The sequence below is a fragment of the Mus caroli genome, unplaced genomic scaffold (genome assembly GCF_978045245.1).
Source record: "Mus caroli unplaced genomic scaffold, Mus_caroli_1 scaffold_20, whole genome shotgun sequence".
Classification (NCBI taxonomy): domain Eukaryota; kingdom Metazoa; phylum Chordata; class Mammalia; order Rodentia; family Muridae; genus Mus; species Mus caroli.
In genome coordinates, this window is record NW_028227275.1 from 19,447,897 (window position 1) to 19,459,611 (window position 11,715).

The window sequence follows — 11,715 nt, forward strand, 5'->3', positions numbered from 1 at the left end:
CGGTGGCCTGAGAAAAGGGCAGCCAGTACCTCTCCTTCGCTAGGCTCACCTGTACTGTACACTGGTCTGTACAGCAAGGACAGATGGGCAGGGCAGAAGGCCCCGTGCTCGCTCTGACACCCTGGTGCTCTGTCTGCTAGATGGAAGCCATTGGGAAGTTGTCAGATGACATGCGACGGCACTTCCGGATGAAGCTTCGGAACCTGTTCATCAAGTTCACCCGCAAGTTTGGGTCTGTGCTTGAATGGGGTGGGGTTGGAGGATGGGGCCCTTGGTCTCTTAGGGGGCCACAGGGAAGGTTAGGTTCCCGAACAGCTCCTGCCCCTGAGGAGGGGTCCTTGGCAAGTACCTCTAGACAGCCCTTCTCTGTCCCACTCAGATTCGAGTTGGTGAAGGGTCTGCTACCCGCAGAATACCACAAAGTCCTGATAAACATCAGGAAAGCTGAGACCCGAGCCAAGAAGCACCGTGCCCTGAGCCAGGCTGCTGTAGAGGAGGAGGAAGAGGAGGAAGAGGAAGAGGAGCCTGTCCAGAGCAAAGGTGACAGGTAAGACCATGGCTCAGCCTCAAGGCCTTAGTCTACCCCCACCCAAATTCTGTCCTGGCAGTGCCTTAGGTCCCCTCTGTCCCAGGAGTGCGTTAATGTTAGACTTCTCTAATTTAGCATCGAGGAGATTTTGGCTGACTCTGAGGATGAAGATGAGGAAGAAGAAAGAGGCAGGGGCAAGGAGCAGCGGAAGCTGGCACGACAGAGGAGCCGGGCATGGCTGAAGGAAGGTGGTGGCGATGAGCCCCTCAACTTCCTGGATCCCAAGGTGGCCCATCGAGTCCTTGGTGAGCACACAGCTGACCTAGGAACCCAGAGTTGACCTGTCCTGTTGCTGGATTCATGGGTGGTAGGCAGGGGTTGGCTTCTGAGGATGGCCTGTGGGCAAGGGCTAAAAGTCCCTTAGTTGAGAGCTTTGGTGTTGGGAGGATTCCTCTTCCTCCCAACGGAGTTGGCTAGGACTGACCTGTCTCACCTCACTTCACTAGCCACCCAGCCTGGGCCTGGGCGGGCCAAGAAGAGGGACCATGGCTTCAAGTTGAGTGCTGATGGCCGGCTGATCATACGGGAGGAGGAAGATGGAAACAAGGTGGAGGAAGAAGATGGCACTAAAGGTAGGGGTCTCCACAGAGGCGCATGATGCTCATTTATACACTTGAGGGCTTTCGGCCATTATTGAGGAAGCATAGAAACAGACCTAAGAAGCTAACCCAGAAGGCCACCCTGCACATTCTGCCTCCTCAGATTCTCCTGAGCACACTAAACATTTTTATTTTTATTTCATATATTCTCTATACTAACTTACCTATGAATTTTGTTGTTGTTGTTTTGGTGTTTTGTTTTTTGAGACGGGGTTCCTTTATATAACCCTGGCTGTCTTGGAACTCTATAGAGTAGGCTGGCCTTGAAATCAGAGATCCCCCTGCCTCTGCCTCCTGAGTGCTGGGATTATAGGCGTGCGCCACCACCACCCAGCTTCCCATGCCTTTTTTTTTTTGGTTTTTCGAGACGGGGTTTCTCTGTGTAGCCCTGGCTGTCCTGGAACTCACTCTGTAGACCAGGCTGGCCTCAAACTCAGAAATCCACCTGCCTCTGCCTCCACCTCCCAAGTGCTAGGATTAAAGGCGTGGGCCACCACTGCCCAGCTTGACTTTTTTTTTTTTTTAAAGGATTTATTTATTATATGTAGGTACACTGTAGCTGTCTTCAGACACACCAGAAGAGGGAGAGAGGGAGTCAGATCTCATTACAGATGGTTGTGAGCCATCATGTGGTTGCTGGGACTTGAACTCAGGACCTTTGGAAGAGCAGTTGGGTGCTCTTACCTGCTGAGCCATCTCCCCAGCCCCCCCTGCCCCTTTTTAAATGTATTTATTATATGTAAGTACACTGTAGCTGTCTTCAGACTCCCCAGAAGAGGGCATCAGATCTCAGCCCTTTGACTTTTTTTTTTTTTTTTTTTTTTTAAGATTTATTTATTTATTTATTATATGTAAGTACACTGTAGCTGTCTTCAGACACTCCAGAAGAGGGCGCCAGATCTCGTTACAGATGGTTGTGAGCCACCATGTGGTTGCTGGGATTTGAACTCTGGACCTTCGGAAGAGCAGTCGGGTGCTCTTACCCACTGAGCCATCTCTCCAGCCCTGACTTTTTTTTAATGCAGTATATATACAACGATTTAAACAAAACTTGAGGAAATTCCCCTCACTGTGCATGGTGTGAGCATCTCTTCATGGTGTGAGCATCTCTTCTGCTTCTTTTTCTTTATTCCTTTCCTGTTGTTCAGTTCGATATGGTTTGGTTTTTAATGGAAACCAGCTGAACCCTAAGCTGATTTAGTGACAGGCAGAGCCATGCCTTCTAAAAGAGTGTCAGCCTTCCCAAGCACAGTGTCCACTCAGTAACGGAGCATTGCCTGGAGTACATTCTATTCATAGGACTGTGGGGCGAGTACCTGCCTTCTGACTTTTTGGCTCTTGCTGCTGAGCTGTGTGTCTTTGATTCACCTGACTTCCTCACACAGTCTCTTTTGCCCCTCACTTGCCAGCTGCTTGTCTGCTGGCTCCCATGTAGTGTTTAATATAAAGGTGGCTTGTGCTGTTCTTTAGACTATCTCTTCTCCACTTCCCTCCCACCCTTAGTGCTCCTCAGGTTCCTGTAGACTTGATGCCCGCAGTTCCTGTGGCTGGGATGCCTCCTCTGCTCCTTACGTTCCCACACTGTTCCTTTCTGTTGTCTCTAGGGTTCCCTAGCCACTGGTCCTCATCCCGCACAGAATGTCCACATGCCAGTTGCCATTCTTCTGTACATGTTTAGTCATAGGCTGGCTTATTTTCCTGCAGTGCTGGGGACTGAACCCAGCACTTGGTACATGCTAGGACAGTGCTCCACTGAACTTCATTCTTAGCCCCTACACATGCTGTCTTTGTCTTCTGGCTGTTGCTTTGCTTTGCTTTGCTGGAATCTCTTCCTCCAGATGGTCAGCTTCATACTTTTCTATTAATCCCACACGGTGCCAGTACACAGAGTGAGCAAAAAAGCTATTTATTTATTTATTTATTTATTTATTTATTTATTTATTTATTTATTTTTGTTTTTTTCTGAGACAGGGTTTCTCTGTGTAGCCCTGGCTGTCTTGGAACTCACTCTGTAGACTCTGGCCTCAAACTCAGAAATCTGCCTGCCTCTGCCCCCAAATGCTGGGATTAAAGGTGTGAACCACCATTGCCCAGCGCCAAAAAGCTTGTTGATTAGGAGGGTAAAATTGTCCTTTTGCTAACTAAGCGAGGGTGTGTATGACATGGGGCTGACTCTCTCCAAGTCACTCACATCTTGAAGGGGCCAAATGGTTGGAGTGGAGGAGGGACAGCAGTTTGGTGTCCTGTGGAAAAAGGACACAGGTCTGAAGAGGGCAGTTTTCTGGGACTGGAGTTAATGTTTTGTGTTTCTGCTAAAGAGAGGACATGGGATACGGTTAATTAGATGCCCAGATGCTCATGAGCCTGTCTGCCCTCTGACTCCAGGGGAAGATGAAGACATGACCGATGCGATGGAGGATGCCAGCGTGAGAAGTGTGAGTAATGGGATGGAGGATGCCAGTGTCAAAAGTGTGAGTAATTGTGGCCTTGCCTAGCCCAGAGCTCCCATGCCCAGTCCCACACACACGAGCATGCATGTGCCCTTCTCCCTCAGTTCTCGAGATTACTGGGGCAGTGTGGACGGGCATGCAAAGAGCATCAGAGTAGAGCACACAGGTAATCAACAGCCCCATGTTGCCTTCTGGCAAACAGCTAATTTATTGTTAAGAACATATAAGAAGGTGGGGAGATGGCTCAGGGGTTAGGGTTAGGGTATTAGCGGGCTGGAGAGGTAACTCAGGGGTTAAGAGTACTTCTTACTCTTATACGTGACCGGGGTTTGGTTGCCAGCACCCAGATGTTGGCTTACAACTTACCCATAACCCCAGTGCCAGGAGATCTGATACCCTCTTCTAGCCACCATGGTCATCAGGCACACATGTGGAACACAAACGTACATGCAAATGAAACACTCATATGAACAGAATTTAAATATATATGAAAAAGAATGTATGGGGAGTGATGCTAGTTGAAGACTGAGTGAGAACCGTGTAGGAAAGCCATGCAGAGTAAAGAGAGAGTGGGGAGCAAGAACATCTCCTGGATGCCCCAGGGGAATCATGTGGCCTGTGCTGCCCGCCTGTGCGATGCCCCCCTCCGCAGGCCATCTTGGGTGACCCAGCTCTGCTTACTCGTTCTCTCCCTGGTCTGCATTCTACTCTTCCTACTCTTGCTTCAGCCTCAGTCCAGTCTCACTTTGCTGTGAATGAGCCTGTCACTGTACCCAGGCTCCCTGGGCTCCAGTCCAGGGTTCTGTGTCGAGTCCTTGGTGTGTAGAGAGCTTGGTACTTAGTGGTGCTGACTGAGTCATAGCTGTTCTTTGTCATTGTTCATATTCCCTGGACATTATTCTGGGTGAGGCCTCACTGAATTTTTGGAACCTTCACAGGGGTCCTGGTGATCTGTTGGCAGCTGCCTCTTCTTCTGGCCCGCAGGGACTGACCAGAGTCCTCTGTAGATGAACCTCAGCTTAGAGATAGAAAGAGCAGACATCTTCTCCTAAAGCAGCAAGAGCAGTCTAGTGATGACCACATAGTGGCTGGGTCCTACAGTCAGCTCCTGCCTCCAGCATCCCAAAGTTCTCCTGTGCGCATGGTCCTGGAGCATAAGATGCTTGGGCCACGGCATCCTTGGTGGAAGACCAGTTAGTGGGCTAGCCTTGGCTAATAAAGCTCAGCCATCATCCTCTGTTGTACAGCCTGAGTCCCACATCTCCAGTTTCTGGTCCTTAGCCACAAGCCGCTCTGGGGCTGCCCAGAGCCCTGTATTGACTCAAACGTAAAATACTTTTTAATCTGAGCATCAATCTTAAATTTGCAATCAAACTGCAAGCTGCAGTCAATGGAACAATGGCAGTTTTAACCATAATTTTTAAGTTTTTTGTGTAAGGTTAGGATAATACCTACAACCTTGGGAAAGCAAAACCCAAGTTTAAAACAATTTATCACCGTTAAAATCAATATTAGAAGCATTACTATTATATTACGAAGTTTAGATGTCAATTATTAATCTTAACCTACAACTTATGAGCTGAATGTGAAAACATGTAGAACACATTATCAATAAAAAAAGAACCAAATGAAGCAGTTAATTTTAGACCAATCAGAGAATATTAATTTTTTGTAGCTACAATCATAGAATAAAAAAGCACTTTACCATTGTCAAACACATTAATCATGAACCATTTATCAGATTTTTTACTCTGAAACTAAGAGGCTGTGCACTCACTGCTTTTTCTTAAAATGAATAGTTTTTCCAGCAGGGGCCCTCCTGCCACGTGTCTGGTTCTTGGCTGAAACATGTGGCAGCTCTTGGCTTTGCAGATAAAGTTTTTTATACCATCTTTATTATCTAACATAAAACATAGAACATTTATTCATACAGACTGGACACGAACATACATGAATTGAACACGAGAACAGATTGGTGCACCAGACATTGAACAAGACACAAAAAGGGGACAGAGTACTCCTGCTTTTTGGGACAATTTCCTCCCTCATGATGCAGTTTTTATAACTGCGGCAATCCGCCTGATTATTAATTTCCTTTTAATAAACCCTTTCCTTTCTCACACCTAACAATGTAGCTTTTGTGAGCCACGGCCTACCGCCTGTGCCTAGCTCCTCTTAAGCTTCACTGCTGAACCTAAGTGAACCAGCGCTCGGGTTTAACGCTGTCTCAGCTTAGCCCATACCTTCTCCGGTATGAATTTCCTTTATCCTTTAATTATTCCATGGAGCTCCAAACCAGCAGTGTCTCTTCCAAAAATCCTTTGCCGTTTCTCAGCCCCACGTTGCGCGCCAAATGTTGTGTCCGGCCAGCAGATCACAGCCTGGGTTCTAGCCTGGAAAGGCATTTTGGAAACCTGGAAGAGAAGAGGGGCTAGGCGGCGAGAGAAAGAAATGTAGCTAAGACAGTATTCTGATCAAAGCTCAATTTTACTATTTCCAGACACTCAGTTATAAAGGAAGGGGGAGGGAACCCGATTTCCCGCCAAACAATCTCGGGGTCCAGTAGCAGGACGAACACGTGTGTGCCTCCAAGCAGCAAAGAGGCAGGGTCCAGCAGTGGGCGTGGCAGGACGAATGAGCAGGAAGCTCCACCCTTGAGCAAGCAGGTTCAAGCAGGTGGGGGAAGGGAAACCACACTTACCAGAGCTCCACAGTTCTTGCTATAAATAGCCAGCGGACCTGGCATCCATATTACTGCACACATGTTCAGTGTGATCCCTTGGCCTGGCACCCCTAGCCCTCTCACCTCGTCTATGGACTTGGAAGGCTTCCGGACCAGTGTCACAGACCGCGGGATAGGAGCCAGCCTTGGGAGCTAGGTCACCCCTGGATAACCTATCCATTATGTAGTGTCTTTGCTTGATTGCTAGTGCCTGAGCCCATATATCCCTGTGGGCTGCCCTGTGACAGGTCTTCTTCTCTTCCCGTGCATTTCTAATATTGGTATCAGGCTGTATCATACTTGTCCTTCATTGACTTATAACTTCTGTGAACCTACTGTCCATTGAGGGACTGTAATGAATAGCTTGGCCCAGGGTCTTCCACCTGCCCAGGTACTGATGAGGGAAAGAGGTGGAACCTGGCTGATGTCAGGTCTCCATCTTCCTTCAACAGCATTAGGGTTGTGAAGAGGGAAATCTAGTTGTGAGAATGCAGGGGAAAGCCCTGTCCCCGCCCCAGCTGTGTAATATGAGATCATCACTCTCCCTTTGTGGGCTTGCACTTGTGTGCTATTGGGGCTGAGAGCTTGGCAGAGGGCCTTTGTCACCAAGGCCAGTGGCTGCTTCTGCTCCCACCCCTGCTCCCTCCCGCCCTCATTAGAGGTGTAGTCCTGGCCCTTTGCTCACTGCCCCCTGCCTGTTGCATCTTTCTATAGAAAAGGAAGCTTAAGCGGCAGAGGGAGGACGATGAGGACGAGCTGGAAATCCCCCCTCGGTACCAAGGTAAGCTATCCTTTCTTCCCTCGGACACGAGTCCGCCTCTGCATCAGGCTGGGGAAAGACAGAGGAAGGCAGAACCATGAAGTTGGACTCAGTTGACAACTCCACAGATTGGCTGACCAATCTGTTGTCAACCTGAATTAGGACTAGACTGAGGGACAAGGAGATACTAGCTCAGAGAAAGAACCTAAGAGTTAGGTTTGCCCATGGTAGATCTAGCCCTTTTGACAAGCCCCTTAGTTCAGCTCCTTCCTACCCAGCGGTCCTTCTGTGAGTCTCCTAAATAGCCCTTGTGAAATGTTAGCCTCTTTTGAAAATTAGACCCTGTTCAGAGGGTTCCTTGCCACATTGGCTCCTCTGCTTCCTTCCTCCTGAGGGGTACTACAGGGTCTGCCCCGGTTCTGCTCACGGTGCATCTGGAGGTCCAGAGCTACAAAGGCAGTCTCTGATCTGGTAGCAGTTTGTTCTCTGGACCCCATGTCATCCTGACCCTGCTGTAGGAACTAACTGGCTCGACTTAGCCTCTGTATCCAGAGCCTGGCTCCCTCCTGCACTAAGATAGAATTGTGGGTAAAGATCCGTATAATCCATGAGTCAAGAAGCCTGGGCTCAGGATGCCTTGCCCAGCTGTTATGTAGCTTCCTGATTTTGTTCCCTCACACTGCTTCCCAGAGAGTCGCAGTTTCTTATCAGAGAGGCTTTCTGAGTTGTCGTTGCAGGATTCCATCTATGACTTTTGAAGACCAGGCCAGAAGTGACCAGCTGACCCTGGGCAAGTTTTCTTGCCTCAGTAAGGGCCAGTTCCCACCTCCGTGGTGGAGTAAATAGCTGCCTCTGTGCCAGAAGGAGAACAGGGTGGGCATGGGAGATGCCCTGTCCACAGGCAGCGGTTAGGAGTGTAACTTTGGAGAATGTGGGTCCTTTGTGCCAGTGCCAAGTATATGAGTTCCCAGAAGTCCTGGGCAGTGTCTCTTTAAAGGAGGACTTTGGTCATTGCCTGCCAGGGTATGGAACCAAGTTCCTAGTCTTTTGTCCATCATCTTCTGAGAGGCCCTTTGAGGGGTGCCTCTTGCCTCCCCGAGGGACCCTCCCTGGCTCTGCCTGACTCATGATCTCTGTGCTTCTCTTTAGCTGGAGGCTCTGGCATCCATCGCCCTGTGGCTAAGAAAGCTGCACCTGGAGCTGAATACAAGGCCAAGGTGAGAGCTTCAGGCAGGGGGATCATGAAGGGCAAGGAGGGTCTGTGCCCAGCACCATCCTAGGCCAGACTTCAGTCATGGCATTTGAAGTTGGAGGCCTTGGCAAATGGCCTTTCAGAACCATAGAAAATAAACTGTAAGGCTAGCTGAGGTCGGGGGTAGGGAAGGAACTCCACACCCTGGCTCACTCTCAGGCTCTGCCTTTTGTTTGTCTTTGCCTTTGCTGTTTCTCTGGATGAGCAGAAGGCAAAAGGCGATGTAAAGAAGAAGGGCCGCCTGGATCCCTATGCGTACGTTCCACTCAACAGATCCAAGCTCAACCGCAGGTATGACGGCATGCAGGCTCCTCCCAGGTGTCTGTGCCTCTGTGTGTATGAATGTGAAGTCTAAAAGTCAACCATCAGTTGTCTTGATTGGTCTTCATGTTTTCTTGTTGAGATAGTTCTTCCCAATTGTCTAACCTGGCAAAGGTCAGGTCTCCAGCATCCCCTGAGGTTGTGGGTGCATGTCGCTACGCCTGGCTGTTTATACGGAAACTGAGGGGCCCATCTCGTACAGTCAGCACTGTATGGGCCAAATACCACCCAGCCCTGTTTTTATTTTACTTTATTTTTATATTCATTTATTTTGAGAATGTATGTATGTATGTATGTGAGACATTTATGAGTCAATTCTCTCCTCCCAGGGATTAAATCTTCCAAGGATTAAGCTCAGGTTATCAAGTGTGGCCACAGTGCATTTACCTGCTGAGCCATCGTGCCAGCCCACTTATTTTTATTTTATCTTATTTTTATTTATTTATTTATTGGATTTTTGGAGTAAAGGGTGTGCCTCTGTCCCCATCCCCGCCCTGCCTCCCCGCCCCTCTAGCACTGACTGTCCTAGAAGGTGCTTTGTGGACCAGACTGCCTCAAACCTAGAGAGCCATCTGCTTCTACCTCTCCTGTGTTGCTGTGTATCACCACTACCAGGCTCTGCTTTTATTTTTATTTTTTAACCTGTATGGTATTGTTGATTTGAATTGCTGTGTATGTGACAGAAAGAGAAAGACTAGCCGGGCGTGGTGGCGCACACCTTTAATCCCAGCACTCGGGAGGCAGAGGCAGGTGGATTTCTGATTTCGAGGCCAGCCTGGTCTGCAGAGTGAGTTCCAGGACAGCCAGGACTATACGGAGAAACCCTGTCTCGAAAAACAAAAAAACAAACAAAAAAAAAAAAGAAAAACCAGAGAGAGAGACTGCCCCATGCCCATGTAGCTCTTATTGGCCTCAGTCTCACTATTTAGCCAAGGCTGCCTTTGAACTTTTTTTTTTCTGTAAGATTTCTTTGCCAGGGGTTGTGGTGCACACCTTTAATCCCAGCACTTGAGAGGCAAAAACAGATTTATATCTGTGAGTTCAAGACCAGCCTGGTGTACAAAGCAAGTTCCAGGACAACTAGGACTACACAGGAAAACCCTGTCTTGAAGAAAGAGAGGGGGAGGGGGAGATGGAGAGGGAAAAGGGGAGAGGGGAGGAGAGGGGAGCGGGAGAAAGAAGAGGGAGGAAGGAGAAGGAGGATTGGCCAGGCTGTGGTGTTGCACACCTTTAATCCCACCACTAGGGATTAAAGGGAAGCATAGACAGGCATATCTCTGTAACTTTGAGGCCAGACTGGGCGTGGTCTACAAAGCTATTTTTAGGACAGCCAAAACTACACACTGAGAACCCTGTCATAAGAAAAAAAAATAAAAAGATTTATTTTTAATATGTGTGTGTGTGTATGCACTTATGTGCTGCACATGCATGCGATTTCCTGGGAAGCCAGAAGAGGGCATCAGATATCCTGGAGCTGGAGTTAGAGGGAGTTGTGAACCACTAAATTGAGACGTTGGACTTGAACTTAGGTCCTCTGTAAAAGCCTACACTGTAGCTGTCTTCAGACACACCAGAAGAGGGCATCAGATCCCATTACAGATGGTTGTGAGCCACCATGTGGTTGCTGGGAATTGGACTCAGGTCCTCTGGAAGAGCAGCCAGTGCTCTTAACCTCTGAGCCATCTCTCCAGCTCCCATAGTCACTATCTGTAATAGCTTTCATTTGCTTTTCCTATCTTCTTCTTGTTGAGAGTTTATTTCATTTTGATCATTGGATGGGGCTTTTTGGTATAGGTATGGGGAGCATATAAGGTGTTCAGGGGTGCTTGCAAATGTTATGCTCCTAGGATGGTGAGTTCCAAATGGAAGTTACAGGGAGGTGTCTGCAGATGGGCCTTTAGAAGGAGGGATGGTTGCATAGAGCAGCCCTAACCTTTTCTGAGTTCATTAGAGGAAAGATGGAGGGGGCCTCTCTTAAGGGGATGTGTACAGTGACCAGGTCAAGACATACAGGGTCTATTTCACCCTGGCTAAGCCAGGTGCCCATCATTTGATTGTTTCTGAGACCAGGTTTCCTATGCAGGATCTCAGATCTGTCATTGAACTTGCCATCCTCAGCCTTCCACAAGCTGGGCTCACAGTCCTGCACCTCCATGTAGCAACACTATACGGAGAGAGAACTGCCTGTTCTCAGTGAGACACAGCCCTTTTGTTCTTGTCTTCCCACAGGAAGAAGGTGAAGCTCCAGGGGCAGTTTAAAGGTCTGGTGAAAGCCACCCAGCGGGGATCCCAGGCGGGACACAAACTCCGCAGAAAGGATCGGCGGCGGTCCTGAATCCTTCTGGGGAATGGAGCTGTTCTGTGCTGCGGTCCAGGGCCCCTTTCTAGCTCCCACGATGTTTAACACCAACTCCAGGTGTGAGACTTGCTGAACCTGGACAGAGAATGACTCATTGGAAGCAGGACTCATTTCTAAGAGAGATAGATGCCTAGGATTTTGGAAACTAATGTCCTTTAGAGACATTGTCAACATCTAGGAGTGGAAATGTGACGTCGCTACCTCTGAGAAGGCCTTAAGTGGTGCTCTGCTTTCTGTCCAATGTGGCAGTGAGAGCAGAGTGATGACCGTGGTCTGCGTGTGTAAGATCTGCTCTAACCAGGCATAGAATAAATGTGCATGACCATGCATCAGCCCTGATGAGTGGCTTGGCCCCTTCCTATCCAATTCCCAGTAGTCTGTCTAGCCTGTAGCCTTCACCTGTGTCAGGAGGACTCCCTAAATCAGAAGTGGCAGTAGGAGGTGGAAGGCGCAGAGGATACTCCATGGCTGATTGCTAGATCACAGGGTAGAGGGCCAGGGCCCCGGACCAGGCAGATGGAGACCATGCTGACAGCTCTCAGAGCTGCATCTTGCGCTGCCCTTGTTCATAAGCCTCTGTCAACATCTCTGTCCATTGACTCAGCAGAGCTACTGAGCCCTTCCTGGCTTCAGCAGTCATCAAAGGAACCAAAGCAGAGAACG

General features: G+C 48.8%; 1 protein-coding gene across 1 annotated transcript in view; it reads left to right on the forward strand.

Annotated features, from left to right (window-relative positions):
• The window catches only part of Rrp12 (ribosomal RNA processing 12 homolog), a 36,113-nt gene extending 24,734 nt beyond the window's left edge, over positions 1-11,379 (forward strand). The window contains exons 26-34 of the mRNA XM_021152097.3: positions 141-232; positions 380-547; positions 665-834; positions 1,036-1,161; positions 3,574-3,623; positions 7,075-7,141; positions 8,270-8,337; positions 8,581-8,663; positions 10,923-11,379. Of these exons, the coding sequence (XP_021007756.1) occupies positions 141-232; positions 380-547; positions 665-834; positions 1,036-1,161; positions 3,574-3,623; positions 7,075-7,141; positions 8,270-8,337; positions 8,581-8,663; positions 10,923-11,028 (930 nt within the window). The 3' untranslated portion in view covers positions 11,029-11,379. The remainder of the gene's footprint in view (positions 1-140; positions 233-379; positions 548-664; positions 835-1,035; positions 1,162-3,573; positions 3,624-7,074; positions 7,142-8,269; positions 8,338-8,580; positions 8,664-10,922) is intronic.
• The last annotated feature ends 336 nt before the right edge of the window (positions 11,380-11,715 follow it).